We start from the raw sequence: 18,454 nt of genomic DNA on the forward strand, positions 1-18,454 counted from the left end.
TAAGATAATCGGTGGCTGGTCATTTGTGCCTTGAAGAGAACTCTGGGTTGATTTGTTCAATGATCCATTTGTTTGTTTTCTTGGCTGGCCATGGTATTTTCGGGAGCCATCAATTTCAAAGTTCAAGTGTCAATACTCTTCCTACTTCTTCAAAACCCACAATGATCATTAGGTGGCAACAAACATTCCTTTACCTTCTTATTGCTCTCTAATGGTCACCTGGATGTTTACAGCAGTAATTTGGTAGCCCTACATATAGCACTACCTGAAGATAGGAAAGTCACCACTAAGTTTAACCATTTCATCAGATAAACATTCTTCAGATTTGTTTTTTTTTTAACTTTTCAGTCTGGCATCCAACCTGTGATTTGCTGGTGGCAACCCATTCAAGTATTAATGAAAGATCTGTAAGAACCCTGAAGAAAAAATCTATACCTTTCTTTTAAATCAAAAAAATGCCATAGAGCAGAGGTCTTCAAACTTGGCAGCTTTAAGACTTGTGGACTTCAACTCCTAGAATTCTCTAGTCAGCATAGCTGGCTGGAAGTCCACAAGTCTTGAAGCTGCCAAGTTTAAAGACCTCTGCCATAGAGCTTTCTGTTTCCATTGTTTGTATAAACAAAAAAGAAATGGTATTATTCTCTTCCGTGCATACATGGTCTCTCTCTTTCTTACTCCAGGAAATGTCATGACACTGAAATTTTTGTCAGATGCTTCAGTGACAGCAGGCGGCTTTCAGATTGAATACACTGCTATCAACTCAACTAAAAAGATTGTAAACCCTAAAGCTACTACGAAGTATTTTCCAGGAAAATTTGGCATTGTGTAAAAGAATTTTGCAAAGAAAAAAGATAAAAGCCTGTAAATGCTACACCTTGTGGAAGTTGCTAGCTTTCTCCCAGAAGATCCCATTTCCATGACTTCTGGCCTCCCCTCCCAATGTATTTTCCTCTTCTTAGCCATTAATCCAGGTACTTCTACTGAACTGAGCTGAGCTCTCCCTTCTTTTCCACTACTGCAGAATCTGCTTTTTAATATTTTGAGTCAAGGATCTGGGGGAGTGATACTCGACTATGGTAGTATGTTCCTTTCTGCTTCAGAGCTCCTGGGTAGTATCTTTTTTCCTCCTCTTTTCTATTTTTCTTGTACTTTTTTTTCATTCTTGCACTTTTTAGCTTTCTGATTATTTTTCTTTTTACTTTGCATTAGTTTCTATCTTATTTTTCTTAAAACTTTTTAACAAAAGCGTAGGACGGAAATACAAAAATATAACTGGAAACGTTTTATAGAAAACAGAAAAATGTGAATTTATGATTTATGGTTTTGATGATTAGACAGGATTATAGAAAGACTTGCTGTAATTTTAGAGAAAGAAGTAAATTTATAATTGTACATATAACTGCTGTAAAGAACATCAGAAGACACTTCCTTGTATCTTTTTTCTTTCTTTTTGCACTTTTGGCCTTCCCTTTAATTTTTTTCTTTCTTTTCTTTTCTTTTTAGTTTGTACTAGTTTTTAGCTTTTTAAAATCTTTTAGTAAAATTATATTTTTGAAAAAACTCCTGTGTGGTAACTCCCTTAGTTGTTATACAGCAGGGATTTTCTTGAGCCAGAAGGTTGTAAAGACGTATTCACTCACTAAATTTCTCTTAAAAACTACTCTGCATTTGATGTATTATTAAGAAGCTGAGGTAATAAATATTTAAGACTTCTTGAAAGGAATACCTTTGGGGGGGGCTTTAATTTATCTGAGGAGGAAGAGGCAGACCTCACAACATCTGTTTGCTTGCTTATTATTATTGGGGGTGAAGGGTGATTTCAAATCAGAGTTGACTCCTGATGATTGCCTGGACAGGTCCCTGCATTTTCTTGGCAAGATGTCAGAAGTGGTTTGCCATAGCCTCCTTCCTAGGACTTTGAGAATATGATTAACCCAAGTCGTTTTCCTTAATTCAGACTATTGTCTTATATCAATGGATATGGAAAAAAAGCAGTACAATACAACATTAGATACATCCCTTTATTGATTAGTTGAGTTTGCATAATGCAATATACAAATATTAGATAAATCACCTTTTACTCAGCAACTATGTTGGAAAGCCTTCAAATTTACAAGAATGTTTCATTTTTCATTTTATTGTTAAATATATTCTAAGGTTTGTTTCCACATCTTACAAGATCCCTAGGATGTCATTGTGGAAATTTCCATAATCTACCTTAAAATTAATATAAATGTAAGTGTCTTGTCTGAACTACTTCATTTTACCGAACATTTCAAGGGGATGATCAGATAGAAAATTCGATATAAACTGAAAATGACATTACATTTATGTTTTTTATGTTTTTGTTTGTATGTTTTTCTTTTTCTCTGTTTGTAAAAAATCTTAATAAAGTTTCTACAAAAAAAAGAAAAGAAAAAGAAAATTCATTAAATGGGAACCTGAACTAAAGTCATAAGCCTACCATACTCTGTGTGTGTGTGTGTGTGTGTGTGTGTGTGTGTGTGTGTGTGTGTGTGAAAAATTGAGGCTTCATATGTTCTTATGAAACAGCAGATTTTACAAATTTAATCCATAGATTACCTGAGGTTGCTAATTAAATTCTGCCATCTAGCGGTTTCAAAGAGCAGCATCCAAAGTACCACTAGCATTTATATAGACGGGACACAGAGGGAAACAGGATGGAATGGAAGGGTACTTATGTTCTCACATCAGCAATATCATAGTTTGACCAATTGATAGGGTTGCCCAAAGCTTCAAAATACACTCTGATTCACTCTGATGAAATTTCATGCAGCTGCTGACAAGTAAACAAGCACTCTCTTCTCTTATAAAAGAAAACTGGTGGATTACAGTACTACTGTATGCTTAACTTTACTGTGTTGGCAGTTTAGTAGCCTTGACAAGAATCCTATGCATACTCAGAAGCTAGGACTATCTACAAATATCCATAAGGTGATTTGATAGCCAAGAATCAAACATTCACCCTCCTTTCCTGCCAGTCATGGTTTTGGGGTTTTGCTGATAGCCTTAATAAAAACCTTTTCTAGTGAGCTATGCAAAGAGATAAATATGCAAAAGCATTAAAAGCCTCTTTAGCTGCTAAAACTGCTGGAAGGCATGCTAGAGGCAACAGGAAATACCTTGATAAGGCAGGTCCTAGTGCCTTCTCCCCACCACAAAAACTGTATAGCCTCTGTATCATGAAGAGGACAAAGAGGAATTCTTTACATAAGCCTGCTGATTAGCCCAATATTTTGGGTTCACAATCAACCAGACAGGATGGGTTCTAGCAGTATACCAAGCCTAAAATATTATGCAATTTGTGTTTGGTGATGCTGTGTAAATCCAGGCTCAAGAATTAAGAGTTTTTCCAAGTTGAAAATACAAAGAGCAAGGAATGAAAAACATCTCTAAATCACACCAATTCAGCCCATTTCTCTACATATTAATAATAGGACTCAACAAGTGGATAAAAATGTCAAATCCTGTCTAAACATCTGACTGACTGTGCAACTGGCCAGGATAATAATTTAAACTTGTATGCCACCCAATTCCCAATGACTCTTAGGATACCAATTTCAGAAGGCTGGGGTCTCCACATAAGATGCCTACCCCATTCCTTTACATCATATTCACAATTCTTAATTGTTCTAGAAGCTAAGACCCTTAAGCTAACAAAACATGTAGAAAGCAGAAAACACTATATAGCCCCTACTTGTCCAACTGGTTTTCCAGCTTCTTTTCTTTTTCTATCTTTTAACAAGTAGGTATTTTTTAGTTTTGAGCTAAGCCAGCCTTTATTAATAATAAAAACAAACAAAAGAGCACATGCAAAAGACATTTTCAAAAATAGAAGCTATAAACAAGTCAGATACAAAAATGCAACAGAATTCCTAGAAGTGGCACTTTGACAAATCAGCCATTAAAAGGCAAATTGAGAAAAGCTTCATCTATAAACTGCTCAGTCAGAGTCACTCCTAATCATAGCCTTTGTAAATTACACCTCTCTTACAGTATTCAACAACCAGATAAGCAGGAATCAGTACTAGATAAGAGGAACAATACCCCAATCAAGGCTGAAAGTCAAACTACCTCTTAAAAACGGGCAACAAACTTGACTTCCCCATGCTCTGATGTTACTTCATCTGATTAAGAAAAAAGAAAAGCAAGGACACAGAACACCAAGATCCCAACTATTTAACCCTGAACTACGTTTATTTTCCACCTTTGCAATATAAATACATTTTACTTCGGACTGTGATCACGGTGAGCAAACATACACATGCATTTAATTAAGTGTGCAAAGAGCTGCGGTCAAGTTTACAAGGCTGTATCCGATCATTCTTAACTGAACCTTACAATCAAAATTGCCAAATCGATTCTTGCGCTTGTGCATACTTTTTACCCCTTTGGAAGTTTTCAACAGAATCAACTCCACAATTCTGATCCCCCCTCCAATCATTCAAATGGGATTTGGAGTGAAGTACAGTTTTAGGTGCAAAGCATGTTTGAACTTTGAGCTGCTAACACTTCATTTTAATCAAATCTACTAAATGCTTTCCACAATTCCGTTTTGCTAAAAAAAACAAAACAAAACTGAAACGTGTACATTTTGGTCACTCAGTGGATGAAGTGACCGGTGGTGCCAAATTCGTGCTCTAGCTCATTTAGATGTAAAATTGATGCGTAGATTTAACAACCTATTAACTTTAGCTAAAGTCATCTTAAAGTTCGATTTTATGCAAACTACCCTAAAGCATGATTTGCTTAACCCTGTTGCTATTGAGTTGGAGGCATTAAACTCAAGTTTTGCCGGCTTAGACCCACGTGACGGTCTGGCTCTACCAATTCATGCGTTCCAAGCAAGCCTTCAAAACCTTAGTCTGGGGGGAGGGGGCTTATTTTGGAGAAAGTTCTACCGATCTTACTGAGTGGAGGTGAGTCATAAATAATGAGCGTGGATTGCAATATCAGTTTGTCTACAAGACAATGAGCAGAGCATCTCTGTCGAATCGCCCACTCAAGCTGGGCGCCCTTGCGACGTGCAAAATGCTTTCCAAACACGAGCACCTCGTTGGTTGCCTTGATCCTTAACAGAGAGGAGACAAGCAACGACGGGCATTGTGGATGAACGACCCGGCTTCCTTTTGCACGCTAGCCGTTTGCCCTCGGCGAAGAAAACTGCGATCCGCAACGCCTTCGATTCCAGTAAGGCAGAGGTCTTCAAACTTGGCCGCTTTAAGACTTGTGGACTTCAACTCCCAGAATTCTCCCAGAAGCTATGCTGGCTGGAGAATTCTGGGAGTTGAAGTCCACAAGTCTTAAAGCTGCCAAGTATTGAAGACCTCTGCAGTAAGGGGAAAAGAGGTGAAAGGGGGGGGGGAGGGAACATGTCGATCGATGATTCCGCACTCTCCCTCGCAACGGCGGGGGCAAGAAGAGCAGAGAGAGGCATTCTCCGCGCTCGACCTCTCGGCGCTCTGCCTTCTCAAATCCACGCCCCGCCTCCTCCCGCTCTTCCCGAGCGTTGATTGGGCGAAAGCGGCCCCCCAAGGCTCCGGCTCCCGCGCTTCGCCATCTTAGCCCGGGAGAAAAGGAACGCGAGCGCGGGAAGTGCGTTCGAGAGCGGGGGCGGCAACTTCACAGCCGTTTTTATCCTCTCCCCCCCCCCCGCCCTCCCACTCCTCGAGCCGTTAGTCCGCGATGGGACCCTGCGACGGTTCAAGCATGCGGGCCCTGCTGGAGACCCTCGAGGACCCAAGCGCCTCGCCGGGGGTGTTGACAGACGCGTGGCTGACCCTCACGAAGTGAGTCCCGACCATGACTCCTTGTGCTCTCCGCGATAGGATGCGAGAGACGTGCCCGGCAGCGGCAGTCCGGCCAGCCGTGTGCAGGATATTTAAAAGAAAACAAAAGCAAAACCAAGTTGGTTTAAGGGGCGGCATTATATTCTTGGCTCCCCTACGGACTGTCCGAGAAGCCTTTATATATATATATTATATATAATATACACCAAATGGTGGCATGTAATCCCTCTTTGCCAAATCCACGGAGTTACTGAGCGTCTCTTCCTATTGCAGCGCAGCATCCTGACGCTATGCAGCTTCCTGAGCCATCGCCGCCACGGATTTCTTTTCATTGCCTAATGCCCTTCTCGGAAATTGGGGTTTTTTTTTTTTTTAATAATTATTTTTATGGAGGGTGGGGAGGAGAAAGGGAAAAGTGAAATCTTTGCTTCCGGCCGTTCTCAGTCTTGGGTTGAAAAGGTTCCACAATTCACTCGTTTTCTCTTCGCTTTTTTTTTTTAATTTCTTGGGTTTTAAACGTGCCAGCAGGGATTCTGTGCTTTTTTGGAAAAAATGCTGTAGAGAAGAGAAAAATTTTTTGGGGGGGGGGCGTATTTGGACATAATGTTGCAGGAAGTTTTCTGACATACTGATGGTTCTCGTTGGAATTAGGCTTCCCCCCCCCCCCTGAATCTCAATTTGACTGGTGAAGCTTTGGTGAGGGGCACCTCTTCTTGGGATATTTGTTTGCTGCACAATCGAAAGCTAAAATATTCTGATAATGGCACGGGGGAAAAGGCATTAGTGCTATATCCCACTACAGCTTTTTTTTTTTAATAGGTACAGTTGATTATGTGCCATCGCGTAATTTCATAGATTCTTTTTCCCCAGGATGATCTGTTCCTGATCTAGTTTTTCAGGTACTTGATGGGTACATTGGTATACCCATCACCAATGTCATTGTGTCCATCTGTTTTGATGCTGGTCGTCCTTTTCCCTCCCACTTTCCCAGCGCTGCAGATTTATCTAGAAAACTAGGTCTTCACTTCACACAATGTATCCAGAATATGATAATTTGATCAAAGGTGGTGTAGTGAAAGCTCTGGGTTGATCTATTCTGTGATGCATTTATTTTGGAGGGGTTTTTTTTCCCTTGCTATCCAAAGTACATTCAGGACCCTTCTCCCACCCAAAAGTTTAAAAAGTATCAATCAGCTCTTTTCCTTTCTTCATTCTTTAAAATCCAACTTTCACTTCCATAGTGTCACAGTGAAGACTTGCCTGCACAGTTCTGATCTTTGAAGTTACAGATAGTTCCCAGCATCTGAATATCTTTTCCAAGGTCTTCATGGCTACTCTACCAAAAGCTGAATTGAGAAGTGTTTCTTGGCTGATGATTTCTGTACTGTTACTAATTGATCTTAAAAGACAAGCTTATCCATCACATCAGTATAGATAGTCCTCATTTAGTGGCCATAATTGGGGCTAGCAGTTTGATCGTAAATTCTCCAAAGCACCTGAACCCAGGACAAGAAGCAATGGATGGAAACTAATCGAGGAGACAACCAACTTAGAACTAAGGAGAAATTTCCTGACAGTTAGAACAATCAGTGGAATGACTTGCCTCCAAAAGTTGTGGGTATTCCAACACTGGAGGTTTTTAAGAAAAAATTGGACAACCATTTATCTAAAATGGTATAGGGCAGTGATGGCTAACCTTTTTGCCATTGCGTGCCAAAAGCGGGGGGAGCGGGGGGGGTCACAGGTGCGTGTGCCCACATCCATAATTCAATGTGCCCCCCCCATTTCCACCTGCTTTTGGCACGTGATGGTGGCACGGGTCCAGTAGGCCCGTTTTTTCCTCCTCCCCAGGCTCCAGAGGCTTTCTAGGAGCCTGGGGAGGGCAAAAGCAGCCTTCCCCATCCCCCTGGAGGCCTTCTGGAGGCCGGAAACAGCCAGTTTCCCGACCTCCGGTGGGACCGGAAGGCCTGAAAATCAGTTGGCCAGTGCGTGCATGCGTGCTGGAGCTGAGCTAGGGCAACACTTGCGTGCCCACCAAAATGGCTCCGCGTGGCACCCGTGCCATAGGTTCGCCATCATGGGTATAGGGTTTTCTGCTTGAGCTGGGAGTTGGACTAGAAGACCTCCAAGGTTCCTTCCAACGCTGTTATTCTGTAAAGCAAAGTGGTCACTAAGTGAAACCACAATTGTGCTTTTCCTTCAGCTTTGCTTTGTAGACCTTCAAAAGTTATAAATGCGAGCATTGGTGACAAAGTTATTTTTTCATCACCATTAGAACTGCATGTGAAATAGGCAGTCACTATACAAGTCTACTTCTATCTTCATTTCCAATTCTAAAGCTGGTTGTTGTACCTGTTGTCATTAGTTTGGTGTCTTTAATTTTAATTCCATTTTTTTTTTACTCTGTTCCTTAACTATTTACTAGAGCTTGGAGATTCTTTGCATTACTAGTAGTACCATCAGCAGTACACATATAATTGATACTTCTCCAGTTTTAAAACCATGCTCATCTTTTTTCATCCCACTTTCTTTTAATATGTATTCAGCATATAAGTTGAATAAAATGAGAATATACAGCCTTGCTACACTCCTTTGACAACCTGGAGCCACTCTGATGTAAACAAGGCCTTACTATAATTAATGATGCACACAGAGACTTCCTTTTGGTTTTCTTTGGCTTTCTCAATTATACAGGGTACATTAGCAATAATGCTTTGTGTTCCTTAGCTTTTTCTAAAACTTGTTTGTCATCTTTTCCAGGTAGGGCTGTAATTTTCATAATCTTTATTATTTTGTTAATGTGAAAGTAAGGATATTATATGATTTTATTAATAAGATTTATATGACTGCCCATCTTGCAAGAAATGATTGAATAGCATACAACAATCAGTAAACAGAATAAATATAAAAATAATCACATAAACAGTAATTATTAATTTTAAAAAAAACACTAAGAAATGTAAAACACACAAACTAAGTGGAGAAATTAAAAAATCAACCTAAGAATGTTTCCAGTTCCCTGGGGTCCCCAGGTTTGCTGACACAACCAGGTCTTGAGGGTCTTCTGGAATGAAAACTGGGATAGACCTAATCTGATTTGACGGGGTGGGGAAAATAATCCATAGGGCGGGCGCCACAGCAGATAAGGCCTGCCTTCTGGGATCTACCAAAAGCAGATATCCCTGGCAAGTGGTGCCCACAACATGCCTTCTCTGCCAGATCTAATGAGACAGGCTAATATAATTGGGAAATGGGATCCAGATCACCTGGTCCCATGCCATAAACAACTTTTAAGGGTTTGAATTGGACCCAGAAGCCAGTGCAGCTCTTGGTATGGATGATGTAATGTGTGTTCTGTTAGGAGAACTGCCACATAACTGCCACTGCTGCTGCATTCTAAATCAGTTGAAGCTTCCTGATAATTCTTCAAGGGACCACTATGTAGAGCACATTACAGTAGTCTAGAAAAAAAAAGAATGATAGTTTGCATACTCTAAAGTCTCTTTTGTACACACGCTCTCTTTTCTTTCTCATTCCTTGAAATGTTGAGTGACTTCCAATTTGTTGGCTACTGTGTCATTCTGCAAATTTAATGGCATAGTTTGGTTAGACCTTGACTGATTTTTCCATCTATTGCTTGCCATATTTCAATCAGTATTCCATCCTGTAGCCTTCCAATCTGGTAATGACTGGGAGTATTGATCTAACTTCATCTCCTAATACAAGAAGTTCTTGTGAGTAGGGTTGTGAGTAGGGTGAGTTTCTTAAACTTTTTTCTCTTAAGATTTCTTCCCACTTTTAAAAGTTATGAAAGACTCCAAAAGATATTTTCTTTATACAATGGTACCTTGGTACTCATCATTAATTTGTTCCAGGAGGTGCGATGAGTACTAAAAATGATGACTACCAAACAGTTTTTTCCATGAAGAATAATGTGAGTCATAAGGCAGCCAACACTGACAGGTTCTAGTTTGTGCATTGAGTACCAAACAAATGATGAGTACCAGGAAAAAGTTTTCGCATCAAAATGTATTGAGTACCAAATCTGATAAGTTTCAAAGCAGTTGAGTACCAAGGTATCATTGTATGGGTTTTATTTATCAATATTTACTATATTGAAAATTAAAATGAAAAAATTTACTGCCATTTGCAGATCTTATAATACTGCTACATATCTCTTCTAACTGCTCTCTTTAAGTTACTTGTTAAACTCCTTTCTGGGATTTTTGTCTTTCTTGGCTTTGGCTTCACTTCTCTTACTAATTTTCACTGTTTGTTTTGACTTCCAATTTGCTTTCTTGAAAGCATGAGATAAAAAGGGAAATATAATTAAATCTGGGTGTACACCATTATTTGTTGTACCATGTCATAACTTTATATTCTGACAAACCATTTTTGCTCCCAACCCCCATTCATACGTATTTCATACATTGCCTTTTGCTCTTTAACATTCTTGTCTCTTTTTTGGAATCTTATCAACTCGTTTAATGGCAACTTTCAATCAGTATTCATTCCCTTTGCATGACAAAACTATTGCATTTTACTTCTTTCATAGTATTCATTAATTAATGGCTGCTATATTCATTTAGCACCCATTCCTTGTCTATGGAGATTCTCAATCATCCAAGTCATGGTTGTCCCAAAGGTACCTTTCAAAAAACAACTGGGTTTTTCTTGGTTTTTTTTCCCCTTGAAAGCATTTCAATTCTCATCCAAGAGAACTAAAGAAGCTTCTCAGATGAGAAGCAAAACATTTTCAAGAGAAAACAACCCAAGAAATTCCAGTTGCCTTTTGAAAAGCACCTTTGGGATACCCACTCCTTCTTGATTTGTTCCACGTAGTCACAGAAGCACACCCTTATAGAGAGTTGCTTTTACTTTTGTCAATGCATTTTTTTTTATCAGCAGGCCACTTGCTACTCACTATTTTGTATTTGTATTCTTGATATTTTTCTACTTATTTTCCCATTGTCAATAAACATATGAAATCATTTGCCACTTTCTCTATCAGATACCTTGGTCTTTAAGACATTATTTTTCAGATCCATAATCTTTACGATATCATAATCTAACATTTGCTAGAAATAATTCAGATTCTGAATGGTGCCAGACAATCTTTTAACATCACTTTCAGCATTCCTTTCACATTTATCCTCAAATACTTTATTTGGATATTAACAGAAAGCTTGAATAGCTTGAACTTCTCACGAGCAAAGCCTGATACCGATAAATGTCTATTATGATCAAATTCATAACTGAGTCATGGGTTGTATTGGCTAGCCTTTAAATAGCTATGTATTTTCTTACATTAGAGCACTTTTTAACTGACAGCTTGTTTGTTTTTCAATATTAAGTCGCTTGACTGAAGAGGAAGAAGATGAAGAAGAAGGAAAAGAATTTGCAGCTGAGGTTGAAAACTCTTTTCCCCAGCTTTACAAGATATTTATGGTATGTATTTCACTTCTGTTCTTAGCCTTTATTTCCCTGTTTAGTTATCTGAATACCTCAGACTAAAAAGGTTTGAGTTGCTTTCTCATCAGAATTAGGCAAGATTAGCAGTTCAAACTTTTAATTTGAAGAAGTCCATACTTTTGTAAGTTTTTAACAATTTGAATCATGTCAACAACTATTGGTTTTTTTATTGAAGATGAAGTAAAGAAATATAATGTGTTATCTAGTTTGCCCATTAAACCAGATAAATAAGTTTATTCATTTTTCATATCAAGATCACTAAATTACTGATATTTTGGTCAGCCTCCAAATTAGCTGGAAATCCATTTTCATGCCTTCCAGTAAAATGACTACGGATGGTGATTGAAGAGCATCTAGTGGTTTACCAGATCGGGGAATGTTGGATTAGAGAATGATATCAGTTTCAGATCTTAACAAATTGAAGTAATATAACTGGTCAGTCTTCTATTGTGTGAGTTTAGATTTATTTTCTTTCCTGTTTAGACACATATTCCTACTGAAAATTTGGAGTTGAGCAGTGCAGCTTTACAAGCTTTAGGATTCTGTGTGTGTAATCCAAAGATTGCTTCCTTATTATGCGGTAAATATCTTTTTGTATTATAAACATTGATAAACTATAATCAGTTTGACTAACCTGTTTCTTCCAGTGTCTGATATCCATAGTCTAGATGTATAACTGTAGATAATGCATATACAAACACTTATGCATATATTAACAGAATTACATAATCACAGATAGAAATTAAATGTATTAGTTTTAAATCTGTTTCCCATTAGCTAAATTTCAGCATAAATAAACCACATAATCTTTTGGTTGGTTCATGCTTCAGCCAAAATAAAACCTGCAGGGATCCAAGAATGATTTTTTAAAATAATAATTTCTATTAAAGTTTAAAAATACAAAAGATGAATAAAAATAACCTGTGGATTTTCCTGACATCGAAATAGTCACATGAGCAGTACTTTGGTATATTTTTTGCTACCTGTTGGCATACTACCAATGGTAAACATCATTCTGAAAGAAACCTCTATTCAGAATAGCTGTTTATACAGAATAGTTGAGCCATCATTTTATGAAATTAGTCTGAACTTCATACAGACCAAGAAAATTGCTACTATCAATTATTACACAGTGATAATACCTAGAACAATAATTACTGGTTTTTCTTTCTTTTTTTAAAAAACAGAAATAGAAATACATGAACTCTTGTCTATGTTAAACAGTGTTGCTATAAATTCAGGAGACAAACACATTCGCACAAGAGCCCTCTGGGTGATCTCAAAACAGTCCTTTCCTCCAGATACGGTTGGAAAGTTGGTGAGTAGGATTTGTTTTCATCACCTATAAATAAAAGTTGATAAAAAGTCTTACTATACTTAACTCATTATATTTTTTCAGGTACCCAGTATTATTGTTATGCTAGAAACAGTACTTCATAAAGGAGATTCACATTCTGTGGTGGTTGAACACGAAGCACTAAATGTTATCATCCGGTATGTGTTAAAATATACATTTGTTAAAAGAAGTAAGAGGAGAAAGACTTCTGTTTAAATTTTGACCTGTTTACATTGTAAGCCATAGCACTGTTGCTATGATTGTACTACATGATCAGTAGCGCCTATGTTTTGAATTTATCGTATTATTGGAGTATGTGTCAGAGAAATTGTATATATGTTTTTTTTTTTTTAAAAATCTATTTTCCAGTTAAGCTACTAACTATATTAGATCTTTATTGATATTGTATTTCATATTATAATTGGAGCAATGTAATATAAATGGTATTTCTATAATGTAGTAGATAGGAAACTGCTGCTTGTAAGAGTTAGTTTGGGGAAGGTTTTCCATATTGCTTCAACTATCAACAGTCTATTGAAATGAGCAAAGAATTCTGGATCATATTCTAGATTTTACTTAATCTAAAGTGATTTTAATTTATTTGTGGTCCGAATCAGCTGAAACGGCCTCATTATTGCACTGATGCCAATGGGATAATTGACAATGGATTAAGTTACCTTGACTCTGGCCTGCAGATCCCTTCAATTAGCCTATGAAGCATTGTAATGTTATTCAGAATAGACTATGCAAACCACTGCCACGTGAGAACAAAAGATTTACATACACTTGCATGCTCTGTTCTTTTGACAAACTTTTGTAAAAACTTTGTGTTTGCAAAACTTACTCATATTTGTGTTTCTGAAATCTAGGCTGATAGAACAGGCTCCATCTGACATGGAGGAACAGGCTGTGACGTGGGCTAAAATGATAATTCCTTTGCTGGTTCACTCAGCTCATAAAGTACAGTTAAAAGCTGCTAGCGCTTTGGAAATGGGTCTCCCACTTCTTCAGCAGCACCAAGAGGTGATAGCAGTCGCTGAGCAACTCCTGACTACTGTAAGTCAAATATATCTTAAATGTGTTTGCAGAGCACCACAGAGCCAGACATATTTCTTGCATGAGCAATTTGTAATGCTCTTCTTTGACCTATAATTACACAATATTAATGGTAGCCCTGTTGCTGGAGTCAATTTAAACCTATTCAAAACATGTTTTTATTCTCAGCAACCCAGTTTCTAATCTCAGAGAATAAATTTCTGAATTGTGCTTCGTATGATAATTAAGCAGTGGACTTGCCACAAGTAATTTATTCAATTCCTTCTTGGATTGCATGGAATTTTAAAATTGCTTTGGTATTTTTTGGAGTGATGGAAGAGGCATAACTGCAATTTGCTTCTAGATATTTGACAAACAACTCCTAGACATTTAAAATAATTCAGAATGCTGTTCTAGGATCCTAGCTGACCATCTCTGAACAAATCTCCAAGAATCTCATCAAAATACATTTTTATCTAATTTAATACAACACTTTAATAAATGTTCTCTATTATAATCCTACAGAAAGTAATTCCAGAACTCCAAAAGCTATTTTTTTCAAAACATGAAACATATATTCTGAAACTGTGGCCCCTGTTTGTAAAGCTGCTTGGAAAAGTAAGTTGGAGAAAAATTCTTTATAAGCTATGATACTGGAAGAACATTACAGTGTACAGTGATGCTGTATTTTTCCCTTTAGACACTGCATCATAGTGGAAGCTTTATCAATTCCTTGCTGCATTTAGAAGAACTTGGATTTCGTAGTGGCTCGCCGGTGGTGAAGAAAATAGCTTTCATTGCATGGAAGAGTCTGATTGATAATTTTGCTTTAAATCCAGGTATGCTAAAATGTTGAGCAGTAATTTATCCGCAATGAGTATTCTCTTGTTTCTCATGTGCAGAGGGAAAATCAGTGGTTAAGCTAACACACAAAAACATAGAAAGTTATTAGTGATATTGATAGTTTAAATTAAATTAGTTGCCATCTTGTCACATACTGACTATAGTTAATGTAGTTGTTATTATTACCAGATGCCAGCTATCTCTTATGAGAATGTGCTTTTCACCCACTATAAATCATTTACTCAAATTTAAGTTCTGCCTGATTTCCAGCAACTCTGGGCAATTTTCAAATTGTTAAAAATCCTTAAAAACAAAGAACACAAATCAAAAAGAACAAAGACATAAGACAGACATAAAACAAAGACAGACATAAAAAACCTGGATGGAAAGCCCCAAAGGTGCTTTCCAAAACACAACTGGGCTTTCTTGTTCTTTTCTTTGAAAATGTTTTGCTTCTCATTCAAAAAGCTTCTTTGGTTCTGAGAACAGTTGCAGAACTGAAGAAGCTTCTTGGATGAGAAGCGAAATATTTTAAAGGAAAAAAACCCAAGAAAGTCCAGTTGCCTTTTGGAAAGCACCTTTGGGATAACTCTGACCTGGATGGTTGAGAATCTCTATAGACACCTGGATGGGAAGAAGAAAAAGAGGAAAATGCCTCAATCATGCTTGCCAAAGGCCCATTGAAACACCAATGTCTAAAATACTTCTCTGGATTATTGGCCTTTCCCATGAGAAAGTTTATAGAAGACTACATTTTGAAGCTTTTAGAGAGTTGGATAGGGAGTACAGAATTCAAATACAAGAACCATGGTGGCGCAATGGTTAGAATGCAGTATTGCAGGCTAACTCTGCCGACTGCCAGCGGTTCAATTCTGACCGGCTCAAGATTGACTCACCCTTCCAAGGTCAGTAAAATGAGGAACCAGATTATGGGGGCTAATAGGCTGTGAGAAGAGAACACTGTAAAGCACTATGAAGCAGTATGGTAAGTCTAAGTGCTATCATTACACAAGTGTAAGAAAATTATTATATTTCTGAAACACCCGTACAAAAAGAGTGGCTTATTTGTACTTGTTTTTCTGTTGGTTTTCCTTCTTTCTTTTCCTTGCACTTTGTATTTATATTCTTTTAATTTTTTTTTTCTTTCTGATATTAGTTTGGGTTACCTTTTAGAATTGTTAAAATCTTCAATAAAAAGTATTTTTTTAAAGGGGATGCCATATTTGTTAGACAAATCTATTTTTAATTCTTAGCAACCCAGTGAGGCAAGAAGGATTAAACTTTGCTTCTCTTTCTATTCAATATAATAATAAATATTTTCAATTTCTGTTTTCCAAGATATATTGTGCAGTGCAAAAAGGCTAAGATTGCTAATGCAACCACTTACCTCTATTCATGTGAGAACTGAAACTCTGGCACTGACCAAGCTTGAAGTTTGGTGGTATTTATTAATGAGGCTTGGATCTCAGCTTCCAGTCCACTTTGAACAGGTAACTGAATGTTTGTTGTTAAATTAATATTGAGCATTAGTTAAAATGGGATTCTGAAAGACACTTACATTTACATTTCTATGCAATATCTGACATATTGGTTGTGCTCTTGTATTTATTATTTATTTAGGGAATTTATATTGCCACCTATTCACACATGGCGACTAAAGGTGGCTTACAGAATATAAAAACAATAAAACTAATAAAAGAAGAGTCATAATAAATTAATATACTAAAATCACCCCCTGCTGCTGTGGCAGCACCTCACATGAGCCATTTAATGGGCTCCATCCCGCTCTGGGTTCCCCAGGCCCGCTGGCAGAACTAGGTCTTCAGCACCTTCTGGAAGAGTGCTAGAGTGGGAGCCATTCTAATCTCTATGGGGATGATGTTTCAGAGAAAGGGGGCCACCACAGAGAAGACCCTTCTGGATCCACCAGGTGTATCTCCCTAGGGGATGGGACCCGCAACATTCCCTGCCTCCCCGCTCTGATAGGTCAGGTAGATGTGACTGTCAAGCGACAGTCCCTCAGATAACCTGATCCCAAGCCATGAAGGGCTTTAAAGGTAACAACCAACACCTTGAATTGCACCTGGAAGCAAATAGACAGCCAATGAGGCTCCCGCAGGAGAGGTGATACATGAGCACACCGGGATCTGCACAAAACCATGCGTGCTGCTGCATTTTGCACCAACTGGAGTTTCCGGATGCTCTTCAAGGGCAGCCCCATGTAGAGCGTGTTGTAATAATCAAGACTAGGGCATGAGTGACTATGAGTAGGGATTGTTTGTCCAGGAAAGGGCGTAACTGGTGCACAACCCACAGTTGTGCAAAGGCCCTTCAAGCAGGAGTTGTGAGTCCAGGAGAACCCCCAGATTATGCACAGGGTCTGTTTGGGTAGTGCCACCCCATCCAAGACAAGAATCAACAATTCTCCCTGAGCCAACGAACCCCAAACCCAGAGCCATTCTGTCTTGCCAGGGTTTAGTTTCAACCTGTTGCTCCCCATCCAGCTCCTAACAGCTTCCAGGCACTGCAAGAGGGAGGACATGGCATCGCTTAACTCACCATTGGCTGAGACATACAGCTGAGTATCATCAGCATATTGGTGATACCTCAGTCCATGGTGACAGATGATCTCACCCAGTATGCATTGTCCCGTTCAATAAATAATATATGTATGCAGTAAATATCTCTTGTTTATTGCTAGAATAAATTATTGACATCTGATCTGCCCATTTATTTTATTTTGGGGCTTATGCTTCAGTGTTTGTTTTTTAGGTTTGTGTACCATTAATTCAGAACACTTTAAGCGTAGATGCCTCTCTGCTACAAGAAAATTCTTCACGGTTAATTTCTAATCAGAATTTAGCTATAGCGGGTTCTTCACGAAAATCAGGTATGAAGCAAGCAGGTACAAGCACATTGGCAGCTGTGGGGAGGGAGGGGGAGCATTGGGAAGGTTGGGAGGTGGTGACCACATTGGTGGGATATGGCATCATGGAAGGGGAGGAAGAGGATCATCTCAATTCTGCCCAATTGTACCACTGACCTGAAATGGTTCACACAACTCACAAAATACGTTAGTTCTGGGTTTAAAAGGGAAAAAATCCTTTTTCCATTTCTTTCACACCCCTAGTCTGTCCCAAAGCATTTGCCCTGCAAGGTAGAACATTTTGAGTAGACTTTCTTTGCTCCTTGCTATTACTGAAGGTAAGTTTTGTTAAGAGAATACTATTAATGAGCACCGCAGTTTAGAATTGTATAGTTGCAGTTTAAGTATAGGACCATTAATGGAAGATAATGTCATAGATTTGGGGAAACTCTAAATAAAATATGCTGGCTAATTTTGAAGTGCAGTCCTATTGTTAGAAGCATGAGATACAATCAGATCTTCAACCTAATTTCCGTCAGCCAACTCTTCAAGCTACTCCTACTGGGGTGGGGTGGGGTGTTTTTGTTTCCCCATATGAATAATTTTCTTTGCTAGAAGTGAGAGGAAAAATGCATTTTTTTTTTATTTCAGGGGTTTTCCCTTTTGGAAATGTTGCCAGTCCAAGGATGTCTTTGAATGCTAGCAATGAAGGAGCTGTTATTCCATCTATTCAGCTTCTAGGAATTGAAATGCTACTTCACTTCTTTATGGGACCAGAAGTATTGACTTTCGCCAGGGAAAATAATATTGTACTTAGTTTAGGTAACTATTTGTTTGGTAAAATAACTTTTGTAACAAGGTAAAATACTGTAGCCTTAGTTTTATTTTTAATTATTTTTTAAAACTGCTGATTTGTCAGTGATAGAAGTTCTTTACTCTCTCCTTATATAGAACCTCTTCAGTGCCCAGTAATCACCAGCCCTTCCTTTTTCTGCAAGTATGCCAGTGTTTTCATAAATGCAGCTCAGGATGGTTTCATTGCAATTGGAAAAGATGTTTCTGGTAAGGAATGTGCAGGTTAGATATTTATTG

General features: G+C 38.2%; 2 protein-coding genes across 3 annotated transcripts in view; both read left to right on the top strand.

Annotated features, from left to right (window-relative positions):
- Positions 1 to 2,451, top strand: part of TNFAIP6 (TNF alpha induced protein 6) — a 29,626-nt gene extending 27,175 nt beyond the window's left edge. The window contains exon 6 of the mRNA XM_034424992.3: positions 681 to 2,451. Within this exon, the coding sequence (XP_034280883.1) occupies positions 681 to 829 (149 nt within the window). The 3' untranslated portion in view covers positions 830 to 2,451. The remainder of the gene's footprint in view (positions 1 to 680) is intronic.
- A 3,018-nt stretch (positions 2,452 to 5,469) lies between these two features.
- Positions 5,470 to 18,454, top strand: part of RIF1 (replication timing regulatory factor 1) — a 38,713-nt gene continuing 25,728 nt past the window's right edge. For both annotated transcript variants that reach the window (XM_087881849.1, XM_087881850.1), the window contains exons 1-12: positions 5,470 to 5,810; positions 11,165 to 11,258; positions 11,766 to 11,862; positions 12,470 to 12,600; positions 12,682 to 12,776; positions 13,488 to 13,674; positions 14,179 to 14,271; positions 14,354 to 14,492; positions 15,835 to 15,986; positions 17,269 to 17,386; positions 18,014 to 18,184; positions 18,314 to 18,424. In XM_087881849.1, coding sequence (XP_087737975.1) covers positions 5,707 to 5,810; positions 11,165 to 11,258; positions 11,766 to 11,862; positions 12,470 to 12,600; positions 12,682 to 12,776; positions 13,488 to 13,674; positions 14,179 to 14,271; positions 14,354 to 14,492; positions 15,835 to 15,986; positions 17,269 to 17,386; positions 18,014 to 18,184; positions 18,314 to 18,424 — 1,492 coding nt within the window. In that variant the 5' untranslated portion in view covers positions 5,470 to 5,706. The remainder of the gene's footprint in view (positions 5,811 to 11,164; positions 11,259 to 11,765; positions 11,863 to 12,469; positions 12,601 to 12,681; positions 12,777 to 13,487; positions 13,675 to 14,178; positions 14,272 to 14,353; positions 14,493 to 15,834; positions 15,987 to 17,268; positions 17,387 to 18,013; positions 18,185 to 18,313; positions 18,425 to 18,454) is intronic.

Source organism: Pantherophis guttatus, chromosome 1 (genome assembly GCF_059756535.1).
Source record: "Pantherophis guttatus breed Tessera chromosome 1, ASM5975653v1, whole genome shotgun sequence".
Lineage (NCBI taxonomy): Eukaryota > Metazoa > Chordata > Lepidosauria > Squamata > Colubridae > Pantherophis > Pantherophis guttatus.